Genomic DNA, 26,432 nt, shown 5'->3' on the forward strand with positions numbered 1-26,432 from the left:
CCACCATGTTCCAGGCTCTGCAGCAGGTACCGTCACTGCCGAGCCACCTTGCTGGCCCCTAAAAGTTTTAATATTAAATTTCAGCTTCCCCCTAAGAGAAACTGCTTGAGACAGCTGGAATAGGATACCCGCATCTCCACCTTACATCCCGGAGCGTTCTTTCCCCTCTCCACCTCTCATTCCTGCCTGTCTGCCACACGCCAAACCCTCAAGACATGGCTTTTACATTTATAATCATTCAAAAACAAATACCCACGCTGGATCACTTAGCTATTTTGAGCCCACAGCTGCAGTACAGGATCAGTCAGTAGACTGCGGTTCTTCACGAGAGTGTAAAAGCAGTGTACGGAAAATACGGAGACGGTAAGCAGTATTTCCGGTTTCTTTGGTACACAGAAAGGCTTGGCTGAATAACCTGTCTTGACAAGTGACCTGGGTGATTCTGATCCATGAAAGTCTCTAAAGAGGTGACAGTCATTGTCAGTTGCAGGTTCCTAGCATTCTTTTTCCCCAAAGCCACCTTTTCTCAGCTCCCCATCACTGCTTTCCTCCCCAGAATATAGAGCAACTGAGTTTCCCACCATGACAGATTTTTTCCTCTTAGAAAAACGCCAACCCGCTATAGCGGTGAGGATGACGCATATGCCTCCAGTATGTGTCGCTCAGTCCTTCCCGACACGGAAGCTGATTACCGTAATGTTCACTTAGCAGCTGAAGAGTCTGAAACAGTGCTCAGAGTCACACACAGGCATGCCCCTGTCTGTGTTACTAGCCATCTGATACAGACAACCAATTAGTAAACGTAGTCAGCTTTAAAATGTACCATAAATATGCATTCTTAGGATTCACTTAAATTTAAAGGGGGAGTGAATGGAGGTGGTTCATTTTCCTGCATCTGTCTGCCTGCTGTCTGGTGAGGACATGCTTTCTGTGAGTCACACAATCCTGGCACAGTACTTGACCCAATTCCCATCTCACCCCCACCCCCAAGGTGTGTGATGAGTCCTGCCAATCGTGGCTCATCAGGACCTGGGCCGTAGAGCCTGGACCAAGATGTAGGTGTGAGGACCAAAGAGGACTAGGGTTGCAAACTCAAGGGCTCTTGCTGCCATGGTTTAGTCCCTGAATCTAGCCATCTCTGGAGGGGGGAGGTATGTGTGCCATGCATGAGTATCCTTCAATCCTGTTTGACCTGCTTTTGCTAATTTGATGAGTTTGATATTAATTACTATGGCCATAGTAATTATGATAGACGACCATAAAGTGAATGGCTTAACAGAACCCAAGCTTAAAATTGGAAGTGGTGGCCCATGCCTGTAATCTCAACACTCACAGGGTAGAGTCAGGAAGACTAGCACACATTTGAGGTCAGCCTGAGCTACGTGATGAGTTCCAGGATATCCCAGGATATAGAGCAAGACTGTCTCACAAAACTGAAGGAAATAGATATGGAGGTAGGGGGTGGGGTGGGAGTGGGGGTGGGAGTGGGGTATGCGGGGTAACAGGGGCTGGGAGTGGGGATGAGGTGGGACTTGAAGGGACACAAGCTTTCTGCCTCACTGTTCTGGAAGCTGGAAGCCTGAAACGGATCCTACAAGTGACTGTCAGGACATCTTCAGGCTAGGTCCTCAGAAGGTTATAGGGAAATTTCTTTGCTTTTTCTGGAGACCAGAGACTACCCACACTCCAGCTCAGATGACTGTGCCTCAGTTTCCATTTCGCATCTCCCTCCTGCCTGCCTCTTAGAAAGGTCGTGATTGTGCTTGCTCCTCCCAGGCTAGTCCAGGAGAAGATCTCCACCTCGGACTCCTGACCGGACATCTGTCTGTCACGTGAACGTACTCACAGGTGCTGAAGGTCAGGGCAGAGACGCCTCCAGGTCTCCAGTGAGCGCTAAGAAGCCAGCGGCTTGCAAAGCAGAATCCTCCCTTCAGGAACCAACCGGGGCAGCCTAGAAGTGGTACCCAGGGCTCACCTTGGGGAAGCAGAGGGAGATTTCCAGTGTGAGGTGATGCCGTGGCGGGCCGGTCCTTCCCCTGCAACTCTGCATATTCTGCTAAGGGTCTGAGGAGGGCCAGCGTCCCAGAACACTGCAGATCATTTCCATCCAGGTGCAGCTTGCTGGGGAAGAGGGCAGAAAGCATTGCTCCCTGGCTGCCAGGTTCACTTCAACTTTGAATTTAAAATCTTTCTCCGACAGGACATAACGAGTCATAGATGACATAACATAACAGAGTCAGTGGATAATTTCAGGAAGCATACGCTACACCATGTCACAAAAGCTGGCTATGCCAGTGGCACAAACCATGCCCTCAGCAGATACCCTTGGTTCTCAAAGTTCACTAAAGGCTTTTTTCTCCTCAGGGTAAGAAAAAGAAAGGGTGGGGGGTGCTAGGGAAATAGCTTAATAAATGAAGTGCTTGCCAAGCAAGCATGAGGACCCATGTTTGGTCTCTAGAACCCAGAGAAAAACACTGGACACTGGGCCATGGGGATGACCAAGTGGGTAAAGCACTTGCTATGAAGCCAAGAGGGCCTGAGTTCAAATCCCCAGCACTCCCGTAAAAGCCAGGCATACCCACAAATACTTGTGATCCCAGCATTGGGGGGCAGAGACCGTTGGGTCCCTGGAACTTGACTGGTCAGTCTAGCTGAATGGCAAGCTTTCTGTTAAGTGAGAGACCTTGTCTCAAAGAGTAGAGAGTGGGAGAGAGGAATCCATTTGGTGGACTCTGACCTCCAGATGTGCATATGTATACATACACGATACAAACAAAATAGAGATAAACTTCTGGTGAAATTTAGAGAACAGCAGCAGCACGGGGCATGGTGGTGTGCTTGTTATCCCAGGGTTGCAGGGGGAGGACAGGGGCTTCCCTGGAGCTCTCTGCATTCAGCCTATTTGGTGAGCTTCAAGCCAGTGACAGACCCGGATTCGAAAACCAGATGAGAGCGCTTGAGGAATGGCAGCTGGCGAAGCTGACCTCTCTCTGCATGCCTGTGTGTACACCTTCACAAACATACATGCGCACGGGGCGGGGGCAAATCTAGCCACAAGGATGCACAGTGCAATGAGACAAGGTGAGCAAGGGCCGGGGGTCAACTCACCAAACGGCACTCTGGCTGATGACAGAGCCCAGCCTCAGCCCACTTGGAGGCCCAAGGCCACAGTAGCGCAGACTGAGGCCCTGGAGCCTTTGGTTGTTTTCCAGGCCTGAGAAGATACTCTCAAGTTCTTTATTTCCAAACCTGAAAAGACAAAACAAACCACATAGTTTTTAAACTGTATTACAGGTCAAGGGGGACGCTGTGGTTGGTCATTGCAGGGAAATAAACCGTGAAGAGGTGTGAATGAAAACTTGGTTTAGAGCCAGGTGGTGGTGGCGCACACCTTTAATCTCAGCACTTGGGAGGCAGTGGCAGGTGGATCTCTGTGAGTCTGAGGCCAGTCTGGTCTACAGAGTGAGTTTTAGGACAGCCAGGGCTACACACAGAAACTCAAATAGCATAAGTAAAAATATAAATAAATGAATGCAAGAAAGAGAGAGAGAAAGGAAACAAGGAAAGGAGGAAGGGAGGGAGGGAGGGAGGGAGGGAGGGAGAAGGAGAAAGGGAGGGAGGGAAGAGAAGGAGGAAGGGAAGGAAGAAAGGAAGGAAGGGAGAGAGGGAGGGAGGGAGGGAGGGAGGGAGGAAGGAAGGAAGGAAGGAAGGAAGGAAGATCAACCTGAATTCTGGGAGGTCTGATGCCAGGCAGTTTATTCCCAGCATATTCAAACACAATATAATTTGGGGAAAAAAAGTTTCCTGGTGTAATTCAATCCCTGGTGCACAAGGAAGCATAATTATATTGAAACTCAACTCAGGGTACATGCCATTCTTTCCAAGAAGATGAATTCCAAAGATAGGCTACTTGTACTAGCTTAAGGGCCTAAGGAAGGGTCTGGCCCACTCTTGATCATACAGATAGCATAGAGGGCATCTGGGTCCTGGTCATGGGAGCCTGGGGAGCCTCTAGCTACACATATCATGTAAGGGTCATTTAGAATATTAGGTATCTCCAGTCCTGATTGTGGGTCTTGGGGAGCCTCTGGTTGTAAGAGTCATTTAGATCACTAGCCACTTCCGTTTCCGGTTGTAGGAACTTGATAGGGTTGGCCCAACAGATAACACACATCACTTCCAGCTCCCAGCTTTCAGGATGGAAGAGCAGGTCTTCCATCTTTCCCATTGGAAAGACAATCCTGTGTGCTTAACACCCCTGGTGTCTCTGGAGGTCTGTGGCTCAAGACCTTTGTGTTGTGCTCCCAGCAACAGGCCAATGGCTACCTCCGAAGTCTTCCCCAGGCCAGCTGGAAGTGTTCCTGCCAATCCTAGCTTGAGTTTCTAGGGCCAGCGATAGCTGAGGGATAGTGTAGGGTTGACCCTGAAAAAAGGGGCTCTTGTAAGGAGGGAAGGGGATCTGAAGTCAGATTCCAGAGCAAAGAGAGCTAAAGATGATTGATTGGAAGCACGCTTTCAAGGGCGACCACAGAGGACAGGCTGCAGATGCTGAGGTAGAACAGAGAGGGGCATGGGGGTTCGGACACGGTGATGCCGCTGGCAGTGGAGTCTAGGAAGCCCCAGTAGCAGCTGGACTCTGTGAGGAAGTCCAGCCTCTCATCCTTCTGTTACGACTGGGTTCCCTCATTGCACAATATTTAGTTCGAAAAGTGGCTCACAAGCATATTCCACAGCCTCGGGATGGGACTGGTGACATACACCTGTCAACTGGATGGGACTGATGACATGCGCCTGTAAACTGGATGGGACTGGTGATATGCGCCTGTCAGTCAGCTGGACGGGACTGGTGACATGCTCCTGTCAGGGGACTGAAAGGCAGGGAGCTAATGTAGTATCTGCAAGGAATTTGCAATGTCAAGGTTTGAACTTGAAGATGTTAGAAATGGATTGACAGCGACATTATTGTTTTGAGGCCAAGTCTTGCTGTTTAGTCAGGCTGTATTTGAACTGGAGGAGCGCTTCCTGTCTCAGCCTTCCACATGCCACTTCATACTGGTCTAAAATTGACTTAAACTTTATTAAATAATAATTAACAAGTAATTGTTGGGCTTGGGCTGGGGCTTGACCTAAGGGTTGGCTAGTTTTTGTTGTTGTTTTGTTTTGTTTTTGTATGGTTGAATGGTTGGTTTGCTTGTTTGTTATTTTAGGTTTTTGTTTTCTGGTTTGTCAACATGATACAAACTAGGATCATCAGGGAAGAGGGTGAGCCAACTGAGAAAACGCCTCCATCAGATTGGCATATAGGCAAGTCTATGTCTTGATTAAGATTTGATTTGAAAAGATCTGTCCCAGTGTGGGTAGTACTATCCCTGGGCAGGTGGTTCTAGGTTGTTTAAAAAACAAACTGAGCTGGGAGGGGTGGTGTATTCCTTTAAACCCAGGGCACCCAGGAGGCAGAGGCAGATGGATCTCTGAGTCTGGGGGCAGTCTGGTCTAACTTACCAAGTTCGAGGTCAGCCAGGGCTATACAAAGAGACCCTGTTCCAAACAGCAACCTTGACAACAACAACAAGAAGCAAGCTGAGCAAGCCAGGAGAGCAAGCCAGTCAGAAAGATTCCTTCAGTCCCTGATCTCAGGTTCCAGCCCTGAGTTCCTGCCATGACTTCCCTCAGTGACAGACTGTCATGTGGGAATTGCTTTTGGTCTTAGTGCTTACCATAGAAATCAAAAGCAAACCTGGACAACAGTGCACTCTGTAATTCTGTCATTTGGGAAGCTGAAGGAGTTGGAAGTTCAAGACCAATGTGGGGTACATTGTGAGCCCCTGTCTCAAAAATCAAAGCAAACCACAAAACTAAGTGCCTAGTGATGCTGCTGACTCCTGAGGCAGGCAAGGGATAGATAAAGTGTGGCAGAAGGGATCTTGCCTGAGGCTTCTGCAGCCCACACAGAAGACAAGAACCTGGTTCTTAAAGGGGCCTTTGTGTCTCCACAGATCCACTCAGCACAGATCACATCTCACCCCTGAGTACAAGCTCCCAAAACTTGACTTCACTGGAAGAGTCCCAGACTCACTCCTCCCAAGCCAAGATCAGCTCATCACAGATCAGAAAGGTTCCCTGACTTCCTCTCATCCACACAAACAGTCTGAGGTTGCCTGTGGACGGTAACTAATAGACCCCAGGAAGTCTAGCATCAGGGATCTGGTTGAGACAGTCAGGGCTGACACATAGACTCCACCCCTGAGAGCCCAGTGCCCTTCAATAGTCTTCTCTTATGGTCCGTAGTGCAGGCGTGGGATAAGGGCCTGTCTCATGCGGCTACAGGAGAATAAATGAGTTCGTCCTAGCAGTGTGCTTTGTGTATAGTAAGGACTTGAAAACTCTGCTGGTAGAGTGGCTGAGATCACTCAGCAAGTCGATGTGCTTGCCACAAAATCAGATGATCTGAGTTCCACCTCACCCCTGAGACAGTGGAAGGAGAACGCTGAACTCCATGTGTGCTCTGGCACACACACACACACACACACACACACACACACACACACACACACGGGGTGGGGGGAGGAGACCGACAGACACACAGAGAGAGAACCTTTTGCTGGTGTTGCTATTCTCACCCTGACTGTCCACGAATGTGCTTACGCTCTTGTTCTCAGAAGCAGTTGCTTTGTCCCTTCCTTGTGCCTCAGTGAAGACTGGCCTGTCACCCGAGGAGCCACGCTTTCCACTGTCTGAACATGGACCATGTCTGGGGCATCTTCTGTGACATTCAGAGTTTTTAACTTGCACTGTGTATAGTGAAGAGCCTGTCTGCTCTACCACTCTGAAGATGCCTTCGAATGCCAGCATCACCTTGTTTGTATCTCTTCTCTTCCTCTTCTTTTCTTCTTTCTTCTTCTCTTTTATATTACATCCTGACTGCAGTTTTCCCTCCTTTCTCTCCTCCCAGTTCCTCCATCCACCACATCCCCTCTCCCTCAGATCCACTCCTCCTTTTTTCTCTTCAGAAGAGGGCAGGCCTCCCAGGGTTATTAACCAAACTCGGCATATCAAGTTATAATAAAACTAGGAATTTACCCTCATATTAAGACTGGACGAGGCAAACTAGTAGTAGGAAAAGGATCCCCAAAGCAGGCAAAAGAGAGACAGCTCCTGCTCCCACTGTTAGGAGTCCCACAGGAACACCAAGCTACACAGCTTCCTTCCTTCCTTCCTTCCTTCCTTCCTTCCTTCCTTCCTTCCTTCCTTCCTTCCATCCTTCCTTCCATCCTTCCCTCCCTCCCACCCTCCTTCCTTCCTCCTTCCTTCCTTCCTTCCCTCCCACCCTCCTTCCTTCCCTCCTTCACACCCTCCTTCCTTCCTTCCTCTTCCTTCCTTCCTTCCTTCCTTCCTTTCTTTCTTTTTTTTTTTTTTTTGAGACAGGGTTTCTCTGTAGTGTTGGAGTCTGTCCTGGAACTAGCTCTTGTAGACCAGGCTGGCCTCGAACTCACAGAGATCTGCCTGCCTCTGTCTCCTGAGTGCTGGGATTAACACCCATGTCCACTTTCTCAGGAATGGTGTCATTGATGATTGATGTGGAGACTGGCCCTCCCACATCACTCACTGATCAAGAAAGAGCACTAGATTTGCCTACAGGCATTTTCTCAGTTAAGATTCTCCTCCCAGATGACCCTGTCTTGCGTCAAGGTGACAAACACCAGCCTGCACAGCGTCTTTATTTTTATATCTTCCTTAGCACCTAGCTCTGTGTCCTGCACACGGTCACCTTAAGGAACAAAGGGGAACACTAACATTTACTTGGGCACAGGAGGAGGAGGGTTCTCTTTCTGGTCTTGAGGAGGCTCAAGAACCTGGGTGTGTGGTCCTCCCCCCTCCCCCATCCTCCAGCTGTCACCATCTAGCGCCCAGCCTGCCACAACTCCTCCTTCAGCCTTACTTGCAGTAATCGAGGGCCAGGAAATACAAATTGCTGAACTGCAAAGCTTTCCCCAGTCGCCCCAGGGACCACAGATCCATCTTGCAGTTAATGATCTCCAAGGTGGTAACTGGGCAAATGGTGTGCCCCTTCGACTCCAGAAACAAAGCCTAGGAGATTGAAAAACACTTCCATCAGGACAGCCGATGTGCTCCACATTCTCATATATTCCCAAGTCAATCAAGCCTACGAAGGACCGCAACACTCTTGCCTCCAAGATGGTTTTCTACATTTCATAGCATGAAAATAAAGGAGTTTTCCTTTTTAAAGCAAAGATTCATTGACGAATCCTATGAGGAAACACGAAGCCCTGTGGTGAGATACACTGCACTAAACAGCACTTGACTAGTACTGCCTCACTCATATACTGAAGTGCTAACCCAGGCCTCCCGGAAGGCTGCATCATGGATTTAGGTGCCTCTGTTATGATGAGATTTTGGGATGATCCCTAACTTGATTTGACTAGTGTCCTCACAAGTAGAGGACCCTAAGAAGACATGGGAAGAAAACCTTGCTGACCCCTGGATTTTAGACTTCAACTTCCAGAAGTAGCAGTTGCTTCAGCCACACAGCCTGTGATGCCGGCAGCCTCTTTAGACTACGGCGATGTCAGCTTTTAAAAACTGCTCCCTACGAGTGGGGGAGGAATGCGCGCCTGCTGGGCCATGAATGTGGAGGTCGGAAAACGACGCTGTGGAGCTGATTCTCTCTTTTCATTTTTGCATAGGTCCTGGGACTGGAACTCAGGCTTGCTCAGTGAGTGCCTTTACCCCACTGAGCCAGCTTGCCAGGCCTGAATTTGTCAAAAGATTTTTTTTTTTTAATTTGTTGGTGTGTGTGTTGGAGTTGGTGCTCTCCTCCCTTCTTTATGACCTGCTGAGGCATTTCACTGGCCCAGAGATGTTGATTTCTTACTGAGGAAATGTAGCCTCCTGTGCCTGTGCTCTCTTTAACAGAGGTATGGCGTGTGAGCCCTCTGGCATGAGATAAAAACCATAAGAACGTCTTTGTCGCTCCCAGGCCCAGACGTTATCACTTCCGAGGCCTGCTCAGAAGTGCACTGTGCAAACCAGTAGCTGCTATGGGAGCTGCTCCTGGATTGGGCTGTACACAAGCGTCTGCGGTCCCCACAGCATCTGCTCCAGAGTGGAGCGGTCCATAGATAGGTCATTTTTGTGGTAGTCAAGGATACCAGTGATGGTTAAATCCCTGCCTGAAAGGAAAGAGCATTTAAAACCTCGAGTCGTGAGGCTTGCATGAGCCGCTTTTCAGCCATTACAACCAGCACAGAGCACTCGTTCAGCTCAGAACAGAAACCTTGAAAGGGCTTGGGTGGATTCGGAAGGCTAAGGGCCTTTAAGGAGGTGACGGTATCGGTCAGACTACGGTTTCCAGTTATTTCTTGGCTGAGATTGAAAAGCTGAGCCATAGTCACAGGGCCAGTGCTACCTCTGCATGATGTGCGATCTCCCCCACCCACTAGCTAGAGTGGGCTGAGCTTCCAGCCCGTGTCCTAGTTATGGTTACTAGGGCTGTGCTGAAACACCTTGACTGAAGGCAACTTGGGAGAGAAGGTTTCACTTGGCTTATGCTTCCACGTCATAGTCCATCAGTGACGGAAGTCAGGGCAGGAGTCTGGAGGGCTGCTGTTTCCTGCTTTGCTCCTCATGGCGTGCTCACCCTGCTTTCTTGGAGACCAGAAGCCCAGGGATGCCACCTCCCACAATGGGCTGGACCCCTCCCCGTCAACCACTAATTAAGAAAATGCCTTACAGGTTTGCCTACAGCCCCATCTTATGAGGCATTTTCTGAATCGAGGTTTTCTCCTTTCAGAGGATTCCAGCCTGTGTCAAGTTGACATAAAATTAGTCAGCATAGGCTGAAAGTGGCGGTGAGAAGGGAGCTGAAAGTTCTAGAAAGCCACCAGGAGCTGAGGGCTCTGATATCCAAAACTCAGAGCTATACTCCCAGCAGGTGAAGGTGAAACTTCAGAGCCCCGGTGTAAATCTAAAGCGAGCCAAGTCTACAAAAAGTGAGCTGTTAGGATGGCGGAGAAGCTAAGAGTGGGAGAGGAGGAGCTGTGAGAAGCCACAGGTGGGAGCCGAGAGCAGAAGCAAGAGTCTGAGTGAGCTCAGAGTCCAGATGTTGAGAGTCAGAGGCTGTAACTGGTGGCTCGGTGATGTCCAGGAAGCCCAGAGCAGTAGTCTGCCATTAGCGTCTAGAGCAGTCAGCCTCTAGCTTTGAAAGGTGGAGCCATAGGTCCCTAGTTCTCTAGGCTTAGAGATGTGAACCTCTCAGTTTGGAGGCCCTAGCCAGGTGTGGTGGCTCACCCCTTTAAAATCAGCACTTGGTTTGAAGCCGGTCTGGTTTACATAGTGAGTTCTGGAATAGCCGTGGTGCTGCAAAGAGACCCTGTCTCAAAAACAAAAAGCAAAAAACTGCAACCCACCACCACCACCAACACAAACAAAACAAGAGAGAGGGAGAATAAACGTTGGAATCAAGATACTGCCATATAGTCTTCCAAAGTAGCTGCGGTGTATGAACCCCTCCCACAGTGTGGGAAGTTCAGTGGCTTCACATCCTTTCTGACACTTGGTAATGGGCGTCTATTTCACTATTTCTGTGGCCTTGCAGTGGTAGCTGATTTGTGTTGTTCCGCCTGCATTCCCCCTGACTCCGTGCTGTCAACCATCTTCCTTTCCACCGGCTTTGATTGTTTCTCCCCTCACTTCCTCCTCAGTGCAGGGAAATGAACACGATTGACTTCTTTCCTAAACGTGCAGTTAGAGTTTTGTCCTCCCTCCCTCTCTCCCTCCCTCCCTCCCTCCCTCCCTCCCTTCCTCCCTTTCTTCTTTCCTTCCTCTTTCCCTTGCCCAATGGCAAACTTTTCAATTTTCTTTCTGGGTTTTGCTTTGTTGAGACAGGGTCATGCTACATAGCTCGGGTAGCCTGGAACTTGCTATGTAGACCAGACTGACCTGAAAGTCACAGGGAACTTCCTGCCTCTGCCTCCTAAGTGCTGGGATTGAAGGTGTGTGCCATGACACCCAGCTTAGCTTCTTGATCATGTTTCTAAGTTCCTCAACTACCCTCTTTTAAATTAACTATCCCAGGGACATGTCCACCTCTACCCCTCTTTGAAGTGTGTGAGATTGTGCATGTATGCGTGTGCACACGTGTGTTTAGCTTCTCTAGTTCTCAGCGAGAGTTCATCCTAATTATCTGATTTGCCCTTTCCAGAAGTGAAAATCTCATTTGCAATAAAGGAACTTCAGTTTCTAATGCAGGTTAATTGTTTATATGTAGAATAACGGTTAAAATTATTGAACATGGTTGACTCTTGACAACAGAATGCGAGTGAGTGAAAGTCTGATTTACAGAATCATACTTATGTCGACAACATGCATGCACATTGCTACAAGGGTTAGTGTATACATGGTGGGTACACATCTACCTCAGGCAGGCCCCACCTAGGAAGTAGGTGGGGAAAAGAGGTGACTGACGCTTTGGCTATTATATTGGTCAGTATTTGCTCATTTTATTCATTTAAAAGAGTATATCATGGGGCTGGAGAGATGGCAGAGTGGTTAAAAGCACTTGTTGCTCTTGCAGAAAACTTGGGTTCAATTCCCAGCACCTACATGGCAGATCTCATCCATCTGTAACTGCAGTTTTAGGGGCTCCAACATGGGTGCATGTGGAGCACATACATGCTGGCAGGTGAAACATTCATGCACATAAAGTTAAATAAGTGAATTCGTGAATTTTTTTTTTTGGTGTTTTAAGACAGGGTTTCTCTGTAGCTTTGGAGCCTGTCCTGGAACTAGCTCTTGTAGACCAGGCTGGCCTCGAACTCACAAAGATCTGCCTACCTCTGCCTTCAAGTGCTGGGATTAAAGGTGTGCATCACCATCGCCTGGCGTTAAGTAAGTAAATTCTTAAAAAATTAATCTAGGGCTGGAGAGGTGACTCAGCGGTTAAGAGCACTTCCATAGGTCCTGAGTTCGATTCCCAACAACCACATGGTGTCTCACAACCATTCATAACGAGATCTGACACCCTCTTCTAACCTGCAGGTACACATGCAGACAGAACAATGCATACATAGTAAATAAGTAAATATTAATCTGAAAGGAATATATTACAATTGGGAGGTGAATTTATGGATATTAATTCTGTCATTTTCCATATTTTCTTTAAAAAGTGAAACTTGCTGGGTAGTGGTGGCAAACACCTTTAATATCAGCACTCAGGAAGCAGAGGCAAGAGGATTTCTGAGTTTAAGGTCAGCCTAGTCTACAGAGTTGCAGGACAAACCAGGGCTACACAGAGAAACTCTGCCTCAAAGAAAAACAAGTGAAACTTACTCAAAATTTATTTAAAACTTATTTAAGATGAGGAACTTATTTAAAATATGTTTGAAGAATCTCATTAAAATAATGTTTTCAAGAAAGAAAATCTTGCAGAAAATCAATAAGTCAGAAATAAAATAAACTACATCTGAAATACAGGGTGTTGCAAGCTTGGTTTTGATTTTAAGGTTTGAAGAAACTCGAAAGCACACTCACGAGCCTGGCGATCTCGGGGTTGGTCAGCTGAAGGCCCCAGAGGCAGAGTTCCCTTCCCAGCGTGTAGCTCTCCTCCCGAATGGCCAGGAGCAAAGGCTCCAAGGAAACAGGTGGGTGGCTCGCTGTGTCACCAGCTCTTACGAGCGTAAACTGGAGTGGAAGAACAGTACAGGTGGCCGTTGTCAAGAGACACTCACGCATCTGGGTGTGTGGGAAAGGAATGCCGCCACCAGAAGACTGGACGACTGCTTGAGGTGGTCATTACCTGTGTAGCGGGATGGTGGTGGCCCAGCTGATGGCACTCCTGTGAGGGACAAGCTCACGGCTCTGTGGGTCAGTGCTACTGCCCACTATTAGGTCTCAAAATCAGTTTAGCTTTGTACAACCAGCCTTTTCTTTTTCTTTTAGGAACTAGAAAGGCAGGGGAACCATTGGATTGCATCTTACATGGCAAGGATAAGAAGGGTTGATTCATAAGGCTTTTATTTTTTAATACTTATCTATTTTAATTTTATGTGGGTGCGTATTCTGACTGTGTGTGTGTCTGTGTACATGTGTGCAGTGCCCTGGGAGGCTGGAAGAGAGCATCAGATTTCCTGAAACTGGAGTTAATAGTGTAACCCTGGCTGTCCTGGACTTGCTCTGTAGACCAGAATGGCCTCGAGCTCACAGAGATCCACCTGCCTCTGCCTCCTGGGTGCTGGGATTAAAGGTGTGCGCCACCAGTGCCCAGCAAGCAGGAAGTATTCTTCACCACTGACCTACCTCTCCAGTCCCCCACAAGGCTCTTAATGATATTCATAATTAAATGGAGAACCCCCATCTGAGCAAGCTTCCAACTTACGCAGCCCCTTTAGTTGTGTCTAACCACATGGGATGTTAATTGTATTTCAGATGATGGTTGTAATAAAAAAATTGGTGAAGGCTAATTCTAAGAACTATAGTAAAAATAAAATTTAGTGTGCTTGAGAGATGGCTTAGAGCAAGTTAGACAGCTAACAGTGTCCTGTAACTCCAGCTCCAGGGTTTCCAATGGCTTCTTAGTACACTTCCCTCATACATATAACTGAAAAATAAAATCTTTTTAAAAATTAACCAATATTATTTATCCCCCCCCCCAAAAAAAGGGTGGTTGTGAGGCTGGAGAGATGGCTCAACAGTAAGGAGCACTTGCTCTTCTTGCAGGGGACCAGCGTTTGGTTCCTACATCCACACCAGGCAGCTACAGTCCCGGGACACCTGATGACCTCTTCTGACCTCTGCCGGCACCTGCACATGTGTGACGCACATACAGACAACCGGGAACACGCACATACACATGATTTTTTTTTTTTCGAGACAAGGTTTCTCTGTAGCTTTGGAGCCTGTCCTGGAACTAGCTGTTGTAGACCAGGGTGGCCTCGAACTCAGAGAGATCTGCCTGCCTCTGCCTGCCGAGTGCTGGGATTAGTCTGTGCCACCACCTCCCAGTGATACACATGAATTTTTAAAAGAATGGTTGTAGGAAGCCCCTCACTGGAACAGGGGCTGAAAAAAGAAGGTACTAGAAAAAACCCAGAGGGCCGACAAGGTTGGCAGAGAGGATAGAGGGACCAAGGTTACACCTCAGGAAGGCCAGAGCCCAGAAAGAGGGGGGCTTAAAGTGGAACTCACGAATCCCCCCACAAACACATTCTGGTAGTCAAAGAGGGGCAGGTGCGTGGTTTGGGGAGGGGGCAGAAGAGTGGCCAGGCCCTTGGTCTCCAGTGAGCAAAGCTGTGTATGTCACTCAGCCGGGCAGTGCTGAGTTGGTGGAGCGTCAGCTTTGGACTGAACCCCAGGGACCGATCCCCCACTCACCTTCCTGAGGATCTGCTCTCTGTCAATGCTGTTCTTCAGGTCCCTTTGGATGGTGGGACACAAGGACGTCCGAGACTGCGCGCAGTGCTTCTGATATGTCTTCAGGAACTTCTGAAGAATGGGAACCACCGACGGGGGAGCCCCTGGGGATTTTTCTTTTCTTTTCTTTGCTCTTGGCATTGTTTTTTACAGCGTGCGATTCTACTTGGCTTCTGAAAACAATAACTTCAGCTGAACTCGTGCCTCACCCTTGAAATCCAGAAAACACTGTTGTGCGCTCTTCTCCAAGAATCTTAAAGACTTCGTTTATCCTAAGTGGCCCTAGTGAGTGGAGTTAGAGTCACTACAGAGCCGTTCAATCTCCAATTTCCATAGTCATAGGTACATATTTTTGTTTCTTACTTTAGACTGAGTGCAGCGCCCATGGACTCAGTTATGAGGAGGGCGATACTATTAATTCACGGTACTATTCAGTACCTATGACTGCAGATACACTGGCTTTAAAGCAGCATAGTTCTCTTTACTGATTCAGCTCCTGTGTACATACTGACATGGTTCGGAATGTGGACTTTGAGCTGGGAATATAGTTTAGCTGTAAAGTGTGTGTCTAGTGTCATGAGGCCCTGGATTCAATACTGAAAAAAACCCAGGCATTTAGAATGCACATTATATTGCTAAATTGTCATATGCCATTTAAGTTCACTGTGAAGATGGTTCTGCAAGGCCGCCTCCCTTCACAGCTAAGCCCGTTTACGTCAGGTGACCTCCAAGACCCCTGCCTAGGGGTGGGCTGGATCCTCTAACTCTGACAAGGATGGAGAAGGACAGTACAACAGTCCACGACTGAAAACACATGACTTTGAGGACAGCTAGAAATTCACCATTTCCAACAACCATGACTATTGTTTATCTCATAATACAAAAATTCCTTTTGGGACAGGGAAGTAAAGTTCAGCCATGGGGAGCTCATCTGTGGCGAGAAAGCTCAATCAGGAGCTCCAGCTGCCTGCCTCAACCTCCCCAGTGGGGATCTTTCCTTCCTTCCTTCCTTCTTTCCTTCCTTCCTTCCTTCCTTCCTTTCTCTCTTTCTTTCATTTTTCTCCTTTTCTTCTTCTGTTTTTGTTGCTTGTTTATCAAGATAGGGGTTCTTTGTGTAGCCCTGGCTGTTCTGGAACTCGCTCTGTAGACCAGGCTAGCCTCAAACTCACAGAGATCTGCCTGCCTCTGCCTCAGCTCCCACTTCTCCTCCTCTCCTCCTCCTCCTCTTCCTCTTCCTTCTCTTTTTCTTCTTCTTGACAGGGTTTCTCTATATAACAGTCCTAGCTATCCTGGAACTTGCTCTGTAGGTCAGGCTGGCCTCACAGAGATCTGCCTGCCTCTGCCTCCCAAGTGCTGGGACTAAAGGTGTGCACCATTGCAGCCTGGACTTCTATTCTTTAAAGCAGCCAGTCTACACTTGTGTTTTGTTTCAGTAGCCCAGACTGATGTCCACTAGAAAGTTTGCAGGATTGTTTATTCTAGGGAGTATTTTTTACCAGCTGCTGCTCAGTATTTACTGAAGGACAAACAACACATGCCCAGACTCTGAAAATGTTCTCCATGAAGAAACTTAGTGCTTTTAAAAATTATATATTGTGTCCGTTCATCCAGAAGTTCTGCAATTCCTTTCTCAGGCACAAAACCTGATCAAGATACAGCTACCCGAGGAACGCTGCAGGTTGAGGTAATGTCTAAGGAGGGTCGTCCTCTGATGCAACTGAGGCCGCAAGAACAGCAAAGAGTCCTAAAGGCTTTCTGCTCAAGTCGTGCTTGCTAAATGTTATATAAACAGCAAAGGGAATGAAAAAAACCAACTCTTTATTCCTGAAGTAAACCCAGAGCCCTGTGTAGAATGGCCCTCTTGTCCAGGTCCCTGTCTTGCCCGTGGTGATGCTGGCCATGGTGTAAGTGTGAGTTCCAGTGTGCCACAGTGAGGGTGTGGAGGTCAGAGGACAGTTTACAGTGGTCAGTTCTCTGTTTTTGTCATGTGGGTTTGAGAATTAAAAACAATTCTCCAAACTTGGTGACAAATGTCTTCGATTGAGGCCAACAAGTAGGTTTTTCAATTTTCCTTTTGATATTTTATTTAAATGGTTGGCCTGACAAGATATTGCTGACTGGTGCAATAGTGGCGTGAATGTTACGGGAGTTACCAACTATTTTTGCTTGGATCTAATGTCCAATTTATGAGGTGGAACTTATACTTGACTTTGTTTATGGGACTAAGACTATATAGACAGACAGGTTATAGATCCTAGGGGAGAATACATATCTTTAAGATGACTCCTAATGACTTACTACTATACCCACAGATTTGTGTATTCAAAGGCTCCAGCAAAGATATCACCAGGACACTGCCCCCCTCACTCCACAACCCACAGGACCTGTTCTATGCTTCCCCTGCTCCAGGGTAGCTGAGATTCTCCTGAGTTCCCTTGGGCAATGCTGCCCTGACTCCTATCCCTCAGCCTATGTCTGCAGTCTCATTTCCAGAGTGAAGATCAGCAGGAGAATGATAGTATTATGCTTCTCCTCTAGGACCTATAACCTATCTAGCTATACATTCTTAGTTCCCTTAGCAATGTCAGGTATAAGTTCCACCTCATGGAGAGACCATTAGATCCAAACAGAGGGGGCTGGAGAGATGGTGCAGAGGTTAAGAGCACTGGCTGCTCTTCCAGAGGTCCTGAGTTCAATTCCCAGCAACTACATGGTGACTCACAACCGTCTATTATAGGGTCTGAAGCTCTCTTCTGGCCTGCAGGCATCCGTGCAGACAGAGCACTTGTCCCTAAAGATATATAAATAGATCCAATCAGAAAGTAGTTGGTAACTCCCACCATTGCTACCATTGCCCTGTCCAATCCTTCAGAGATTCCTGAAGCAGAAGACTCTGAACACAAAGACCTTTACCTGGTGAAAGCGTGACTGATAAGAGGCTGGAATGCTCATCTCTAAATGGGTTATGAAGATCACACTCTTCCCCAAAGGTCAGGGAACTTCTCCAAAGAAGGGCCATACAGGTTCTAGGAGCCAGGGGTGCTGGATGCCTTCAACGAAATCTTGCTGTCCACAGCAGACACACGGATGAGTTCACAGCAGTGTGACAATGTGCATAAGATTTTTGCAAACCCAAGCCAGGCAAAATCTCAGCGTGGAAAGGGAGGGGAGGTACACTCGAAATTCCACCGCTAGTTGAGGAGCTCCTGGCATTTCACTGCTGCTGGGAGAGGGGGAACCCACCTTAGGTCTCCCACACACCATGGCAACTCCCAGTCCTGAGAGGAGCTGGGCAACACACACTAGACTCATGCGGAAAGAAGAGGAAGACAACGCAGAACTGGGTGGTGGGGAGGTGAGGGTGGAGCCCTAGGAGTTGGGAGGGGTGAGTATGAAGAAAACATTACAGGAAATTCTCAAAGAATTAACAAAAATATTTAAAATTATTGAATGAGAAGGGAAAGGGAGGAGGGAAAAAAGGAGGAAGGAAGAGAGGAGAGAAAAAGAGACAGAGACAGAGAGAACCAGAGAGACACTATGCCTGTGTAGAGGTCAGACAGCAACTCTATGGAATCCATTCCCTGCTTTCATGATTCGTTCTGGTGGGTTCTGGAGATTCAGTTCAGGTGGGTTGTTCAGCTATAATGTCAAATGGTGCAGAGCCATCTGGCTGGCCCAAGATAATATTTTACCACAGCAGTTTTTGAGGTCCTTTCTGCACACAGTTGGTGTTGGTACTCAGGTGTCTGTACTGGCCTGCCCTCCTCTCTTTCCTTTCTGCCACTCTTGTCCCCAGGGACTGATCTCAGCCCCCCTCTCTGCCCCATTCCCTGCCTTGTCTCTCTCCTTTTCCAATAAGCCCAACTTGAGCTTTGTTGCATGGCGTGACTTTTCTTCGCGGTGTTTTTAAATAAATTACAAAATTGGGGCCTGGGTGATCCAAAGTCAGTCACAATAAACCATGGGTGAACTCTTACAGAGTTTTCTTACCTGTGAGGCCAGGCTTTATCATCTTCTCTGAAGGCAGCTCCCCCTCTGCCATTGCATCTCACTGGAGAAACAGGACACAGTCTGAGGCCCTGCCAAACAGAGCCTGAGGAAGCATTGGAGAATCCCAGTTACCCTGGGTGTGGGGGAGTACAGAGCAGGTTCTGGAGTGGGGATGGAGTGGGGAGGGCAGTGTCCTCTTGGGGACCTTTGAAATCCTGGCCACCCTGCCGGGTGCAGGCGCTGAACACCACCCAAGTGTTGCAATCCTGCTTCCTGCGTCCTCTGTTGCCATAGAGACAGGCACTCTGGACAAGCAGAAGGCAAAGAGAGCTGAAAGAATCTTGCTGAAGGCAATGGCTTCGTAGTTAAGAACTTTCAGGTTTTAGGAAGTGGGGAAAGGCCTTAGGGTACAAACACTGGATTGGGGGTCCAAACCTTGAGGGGCTATTATACTCCCCCCAATCCCGGCAGGCCTGAGAAGCTCCCAGGCTGTGGTCAGGGACAGAGATGAGACCCAAGAAGAAAGTCAGAAATGCCAGGAGGACTCGGTGCAGCTGGTGGCTCTAAAGGTGGAGGAAGAGACACTGGAGTCAGGAAATGTGAGAGGCTTCCGGAAGCTGAAGAGTGGAAACAGATTCTCCATAGAGTTCCATAAAGGACCACAGTCCTGTCGGACCTGCTTTGATTTTAGCTCAGTGGAACTTCTTGCCTCCATAATGGTCACATAATCATCATTTCTTCTCCTCCGTCCCTCCCTTTCTCCCTCCCCCTTCCTCTCCCTCCTCTCTCTCTTTCTCTCTCCCTTCCCCTCTCCCCTCCCCCACCTAACTCCTGTATGGGTGCCGGGCAGACACTTCCGGTGTCCTCCCTCTTCAGCCATCCTCTATCTCACTCAACCTAAAGCTCACCATTCCGGCTAGAACAGCAAGCCCGGGGGACCCGCCTGCCTCCCCTGTCCCAGTGCTGGGATTATAGACCCACTACGGGGCCCTGGGCTGTTTTAGGTGAGAACTGGTATCTGAACCGTGGTCCTGAAGTTTGCACCTCGCGCTGCGGTGGCTTTCAGAGAAGCAGCTGCCTTCAAGTGGTCCACGCTTCTGTAAGTAACCGCTGGTTCACATTCTTGTAAGTGATCCTAGTCAACCCATTGGCTCACCAAAGTGCACTTTGATGCGTTACTTTGGTCTGTTGTTGGTTCCCTATTTGGGCTGAGTAAATATTTGTTCATGTCTCCCCAAGAATAGCCTCACAACAACATCACACACCTTGGCTCCTACTTCAGGAAGTAATTCAAAGTGTGAGAATTAACTGACCGGCAGCTACTGACACAGAAACCCCAGTGAACGCGACAGCAGAAATAAGACACTTAAGGCTTAGACACTGGGTAGTGAGAAGTGCCGATATCGGTTTCCTATCTCTATGTTACAAGGAATGCGGGAATTTTTTTTGCTCTCCTCTTCCATCTTTAATGGACGGATGGCCAGGAGTAGCATTATTTCCCCTTTTGATTGGGATAGGAGGGGCCTCCAACGCAGGATTCTCTAATGGAAAGGAAATTCCAGGCCAAGGAAGCTGTAAGGAAAACAAAAACCCTAGCAGCACAACCCCCCCATTCTTTTAGGTTTTATTTTATTTTCAATTGTGTGTATATGTGTGTATTTGGTATTGACATATGAGTGCAGATGCCCACAGGGCCTAGAGGCATCAGATGCCCCTGGATCTGGAGTTATAGGGTGTTGTGAACTGGCTGATGTGGGCGCTGGGAGCTGAGCTCCTGTCCTCGGCAGAAGCACGTTTAATTGTTGATCCATCTCGCCAGCTCCGTTACTTAACAGATGGATCCTGGTGCACAGCAGGAAAGCTAAAAAAGCAGCAGATGGTGAACCATAGAGATCATCAGAGCAATCAGGTCACTTTTGACAGCTCTTCCCTGATTGGTCCCATTCCCAACCTTATTTGTCTATCCACATCCGGCCCCTCATCGTTCAGCTGGTACTCCATAACCCACGCGTTCTGGGGCTGCAGGAATGGAAGACATGATGAGAATTCGATGGAGGAGGAAGAGAAAAGAAGATTGGGACCCAGACTCTTCAGAAGCTCCCTGCATCCATCTGCCCTGGCCAGGGAGCTCATGGGAGCCAGCCGCTAAGCCTCAACCAAAGGTGCGGGGAGCAGAGGGGCTCACTCCTGCCTTGGCCTCCAACACAAGCTGCAGCTGCAGACAGGAATTTGTTACTGCATCTGCTTCTAGCCTTCAAGACCTGCCAACCACAGGAGACCTGCCACCCTGCTGATCCTGTGGGTGCCCTGCTTTCTTAGACCTGCTCTGCAAGGGACCTCTCTTAGTTGACACCCCCAAGCCCTCTGAGAGTTCCCAGAGCTGTGACTCCTTCTCAGAGCAGGAGTGACTAGTATCACACTACCATCGAGAGTTCGAGTCTGACGTACCTAAATTGTCAACTCCCACTTGACAGTCGGTTTAAAGTCAATTAGCCCCAAATCGGTAACAAAGCACTTTGTTCAAACTTTCTTCCCATTCCATCCTTAGAAGGACAGGGGACAAGGAAATGGCTGGAGACAGGATACAGCTCTGTCCACTCCTTTGCTCGCATTATCAGCTGCTGTAGGTCAAGGTCTCCTAGGCTCACGACAATGGCCAGTCAGAAAGGAAGAGGCCTTTTGTAAGAAATGCTACCCCCAAAACTTAGGAACACCCACCTACTTATCTTATGTCTAAAGTAGAGATGCAATGTGCACCCCAGGAGGTGTCCTTCCCAAGGGGCTTGATGGCCACAGTGGGGTAGGCACCAAGGCTCCCCGAATAATGCTGGGGTACTGCAGAATGGAGGAGGGTGAAGGACCTGAAGTAAACAACCAACAGGGCCTGCCCCTGAGAGCCATATTTTTCATGCAAAAGTGTTTAATAGAGTGTTATTCATACATATAAAATGGAAACTATGAAGGTCAGAAATGACGGTACATTTATTTGAAGGAGGGAGTCACTGAAATTAAAGTGAGTAGATAGAATTGGCTTCCTACCAGATCTGCTCAACTCCAGGCCGACATTCTCACTGGCTAACCTTCTCAGGGCTTAACAAAACCACCCACAAGAACAGAACAGAGCAAAACAGAAAGCTCCTGCCCCCAAACTTTGGAAAATGCCCGAAGCACGTGGCACTCTCCTGTCTAAGAACTAGGATCATTGGCGAGTGTCCTCCCCGGCCACACCCCAGCCGTTGTCTCCTACCGGAGCCTGTGCTGGAGATGGAACCCTGGGCTTTGTGTGTCTAAGTATGGGCTCTGTCCCTGAGCCATGCCATAGCCCTCGGGTGTTACTTTTGAGAGAGTCCTAGACTATTCTGAGTCCTTTGCTTGCCCCTTGCTGAAAGGGAAGAGCAGCCGAAAGTTTGGACATCCTCCCTGGGTTCTGTCAGCTTTACAGCATCCACTGTCATAAAACACCCCAAGCCTTCAGCCAGGGCAGGGCCAGGGCGTGCGAAGAGGATGGAGGGGAGAGAAGCCGGTCTTGGAGAGTTGGGATGACAGTGCACCGACTTTTCAGCAGTAATAGACGATTTTTTTTTTTTTTTTTTTGCTTCAGGTAATTGTCTTAAGCGGTCTCTCTTGTCCTATTGTATTTACACTACCAGTCGTGCAGGATTACCTGGTTATGTTCCTCAGGTCACCTAACCTCTAGAAAAGTGCCGCGCCCTCTCTCCTGATCTGCTTCACAGAACAAGACAAGGTAAAGCTAGATTTTGAGTTAGTCTTTCTGTCCGTCACTAAGGGTGGCTCAGGTTTGGTGGGAGAGGAAAAGTTACTGCCTTTTTGTCACCACAGTGTGGTAAAGAACCTTAAATTAGATAGGTCTCAAAATTGAACTCTTATTTTCCCCTCAAAGCCACACTCCTGTTTACCGACTACCCACAGCACTGTGTGGCTTTTCACACTTCGCAGGAAGGCTGCACCAGGACTCACCCTGTGGGCACTCTTCCGCTCCTTCAGTGGGTGACTCTGTCCCCCTCATGGCTGCTGGGCCCTTTCCCGCTTCCCCACAGTCTCCACAATCACAGCGCTGATCTCAGTTTATGTGAACTGGTGGAGTGGCTTAAGAAAACAAACGTAATCATTTTGCCTTCAGCCTCCGGCAACAATAAAATTGTACTCACTGGGGAAGTAGTTCAGTTTGCTCCATATGCGCAAGGCTCTGGGTTCAATCCCCATCATTTTATTCATTTGTTTGTTTGTTTGTTAAATAAATACAAATAAATAAATGAAACAAAGGCATAAATACAAGTATGACAGAGATACCTCAGAGAGGACAGAGTCAAGTTCCTCATAGTGCTTTATGGTGCCCCTCCCATCCTGTGATTTGGTCCTGATGATGTGGAATGGTTACTCCTCACGGACGAGGGCGATTCTTGGCTCATTTCATTTCCATTCTGTGGCATAATCCTTTCGTACACTGTGAAGATGTGTTGTCCTCATTGGTTGAATAAAGAGCTAACTGGACAATATCTAGGCAGGAAAAGGTCTAGTGGGAGAGCCAGACTGAGAGAACTCTGGGAAGGAGGAAGGGGAGTCTTGAGGAGAGGTGGAGAGAAGGAAGATGAATATGCTGTCTTAAAGAAATGCACTGAGCTACGGTAGACTGTAGATAAGAAATATGGGTTAATTTAAGTTTTAAGAGCTAGCTAGTAACAAGCCTAAGCTGTCGGCCGGGCATTTATAGTTAATAATAAGTCTCTGTGTCATTTGTTGGGGAGTTGGTGGTCCTGAAGGAAAATTCCGCCTATACGTCCATATTCTGTTTTTTTTTTTTAAATGGTACTGGACTACACCCCCAACCCTTCACGTGAATTTCAAATCAGTTGTTCAAAATTCACAAAAAGTTCTATTGGAAGTTTGATTGGAGGGCCAGGGAGACAGCTCATTGAGAACAGGTGCTAGCCATACAAGCCCAACAGACTGAGTCCCGCCCCAGGTAAACAGCCAGATTGTTAATTCAGGACTCTTGCAGTGGGGTGGGAGGCAGAGTCAGCATCACCCAGAAGCTGGGGAAGAAAGCCTGGAGTCCTTCCGAAGCTCTTCCTCACTGTGGCTTCGTTGGTCAGCTGTAAAGCTTCTGGCTGGCTGGGGGTTGGGGGTGAGGAGGGGCAGATCTCAGATCCAGCAGCTGCTGTAGCTGAAGTTGGAGAGGAGAGAGGCTGGGGCTGTGGGGTTGGCATCCTTAAAGCATACAGGCCAGGGGAGGGATGGTGAGGGGCAGGGGTCCTGACTTAGCAAGCCACAGAAGGCCTAGAATGGGGAGCGAGGCTGCTAGTGGGTCCGTAGCTGCCTTTCAAGCATCAGTCTGTGTTGATAGGTCTCATCCGGCCTTACAGTAACATTTATTTTCTATAAATGGTCAGATAGTAAATGCTTTTCGGTAGCTATTGACCATTTATAGATATGGACAATATGTGAATGACTGAACTCCGGTGTGTTCCCAGAAGATGTTCTTTCTCTTTCTCCTTTTCATTTTTCTTCCTTTAATCCTTTTTTTTCTTGGCAGGGTTTCTCTATGTAACCACCCTGGCTATCCTGGAACTCACTCTGTAGATCAGGCTGACCTCAAACTCACAGAGATTCATTCACCTGTCTCTGTCTCCTGAGTGTTCAGAATAAAGGCATGTATCCCCATTCTCAGCAGGAGTACAGAATTTCAAATGTCATGAAATATTATTTTTCTTTTGATTTTCAACAATTAGAAAATAGAGGCAGTTTCAGAGCATAATGACTCTTTCCTGTAACCCAGTCCTTGGGAAACAGAAGCAGGAGAATTGCTACAAGTTCAAAGCCAGCCTTGTCTGCATGGTGAATTCTAGGCCAGACAAGGCTACATTGCAAAATACCATTTCAAAAAGGAAAAAAATCATCAGAGGTGGGCATGATGGTACACACCTGTAACTCAGGAAGTTGAGCAGGATGTGTTTGTGTGTGCGCTTGTGGGGGGGGGGCATAGGTGTGCATGCCATGGCCTGTTTGCCGCTCTGAGCGTAGTATAGGGTCTTAATTACTTTTCTATTGCTGCGAAGAGACACCATGACCAAGACAAGTTATAAAAGAAAGCATTTAACTGGGGGCTTGCTCACCGTTTCAGAAGGTGAGTCCATGACCATCAAGGTGGGGATAGTGGCGGCAGGCAGGTGTGGTACCGGTGCGGTGCCGGGGCAGCAGTTAAGACCTTATCTCTTATCTTCAAGGCTGGAGACAGAGGAAAGGGCGGGGAGCCGGGAAACTGAGCCCAGTATAGGTGTTTGAGACCTCAAAGCCTTGTGACACACCTCCTCCAAGAAGGTCACACCTCTTAATCTTTCCCCCAAACAGTCCCACCAACTAGGGACCAAATATTCAAATATATGAGCTTATGGGGGCCCTTTTTATTCAAATCACCATATAAGGCTTCCACGTGGAGGTCAGAGGACAACTTTGTGGAGTTGGTTTTCTTCTTCCACATTCCCTGTGGATTCTGAGCGTCATCAAGTCTGTGTGGCAGATTTACCCCAAACCACCTCAGGCAGCCTGAGTTTCAGTTTTGCCAGACGAGAACATTCCGGAAACAGTTGTTTGACTCTGTGAATACTAATGTGTGCTTAACACTACTGACTTGCACGTTCCAAAGTAGTCGAAGTGATAAATGTGGTGTTGTGTGTATTCTACCATAAAAACCGTAAAATGGGACTGGCACCACGTGTGGGCTCACGACCGTCTATCCCAGGGGTTCTGGCGCCCTCTTCTGGCCTCCACAGAATACTGCAGACATGCCATACACGCAGACTAAACACCCGTGCGCACAAACGGAAAAATAGAATTAAAAGCCTAAACTATCCATCAGAGTACTGAGCACACAAAAGCATGCTTGGCCTTGTAGTTGGTTAGCCCTCTCATGGAATACTGAATCTGCCTCAGGCCTCACTAGCACACAAATGGCCACACATTCCACGTGGTCAGACAACGAACCCACAGGGCCCCTAGGAAGAGGCTGGAGGACAATATTTGCTTCACAGCAAACGAAAAAGCAGAAGGAAACTTGGACACACAGCACGAGCATCCGTGGTTTTCAATGGGAGAAGCTGCTGTGCAGACGGGGCCCCGCCCTTCCCTTCCTTGCAAGGATGAGGGAGTTAATTTCTTCATTGCTCCCTCCCCGCCTCCCCCCAGCCATGGTCACGGTTGTTTTGGAGTGAACATTGTCAGGACCTCACCGCTCCATCTCGTGCTCTCTGCTAATTTTTGGGATTCTCAGCTCGCTGGTGCTTTCCTGGCCCCTTGACAAGTTGCATTGTTTTCTATAAAAAGCTCCCTCACCAACTGTGGAGCAGAGGACTGCAAAACGTCAGCTGTGCGTCACGTGGGCCTTTAGAGAACTATCTGGATGTGGAGATCTTCAAGTGGGATTGTGGAAAATATTCTTCAAACAGTTTGAAGAGGAAAAACTAAATAGGAGCTCGGTCTGTCCAGCCAAACACGCGCCGCTGAGAACGGAAGGCGCCCTCAGAAATCAAGAGGCTGGGAGGCCTCTGGCTGCCCGTGGAGCTGAAGCAATGTCCATTGAGAGTCAGAGAATCCCTCTGCCTCTCTCAGCCCCTTTGTCATCTTTGAGCCCTGCCGGGTCTCACGTCTACCAATGTGAGGGCTGAAGAGTGGCCAGAATCATTTGAAGACAAGGCTATTTCTGGTTAGTCATAGATATATCCGTTACAGAAAATTTCAGAACTAAACAAGCATAAACAAAGTTCACTTGTAAACCCACAAGCTAGAAATGGTCCAGGTCTGACATCTCAGAGGACAGCTCTAACATCCTGTTATATATTCTGGTCACCTGCCATGCTGTATTTTCCTGACATTATTTTACCCTCTGTAAAATGGCTCCAATGATTCTGCTCAGAAGTCATGTAGGAGTTAAATAAGACACTGGTTGTAAAATGCTCAGCCTGGCTCTCCAGAGCTGCTCCCTTGCACGCTGGACCTGG

At 48.2% G+C, this 26,432-nt stretch overlaps 1 protein-coding gene across 3 annotated transcripts in view; it reads right to left on the minus strand.

Moving 5' to 3' along the window:
• Positions 1–19,141, minus strand: part of LOC125412055 (uncharacterized) — a 43,180-nt gene extending 24,039 nt beyond the window's left edge. The window contains exons 1-7 of one of the 3 annotated variants that reach the window (XM_087905477.1): positions 18,418–19,141; positions 17,341–17,493; positions 14,389–14,600; positions 12,550–12,699; positions 7,940–8,088; positions 3,109–3,249; positions 1,976–2,121 (exon numbers count right to left, since the gene is read on the minus strand). In XM_087905477.1, coding sequence (XP_087761603.1) covers positions 1,976–2,121; positions 3,109–3,249; positions 7,940–8,088; positions 12,550–12,699; positions 14,389–14,568 — 766 coding nt within the window. In that variant the 5' untranslated portion in view covers positions 14,569–14,600; positions 17,341–17,493; positions 18,418–19,141. Of the gene's footprint in view, positions 1–1,975; positions 2,122–3,108; positions 3,250–7,939; positions 8,089–12,549; positions 12,700–14,388; positions 14,710–17,340; positions 17,494–18,417 lie in introns of all 3 variants that reach the window. The other 2 variants (XM_087905475.1, XM_087905476.1) reach the window with 2 other exon arrangements.
• Positions 19,142–26,432: the final 7,291 nt, after the last annotated feature.

The sequence above is a fragment of the Myodes glareolus genome, chromosome 4 (genome assembly GCF_982192425.1).
Source record: "Myodes glareolus chromosome 4, mMyoGla1.1, whole genome shotgun sequence".
Lineage (NCBI taxonomy): Eukaryota > Metazoa > Chordata > Mammalia > Rodentia > Cricetidae > Myodes > Myodes glareolus.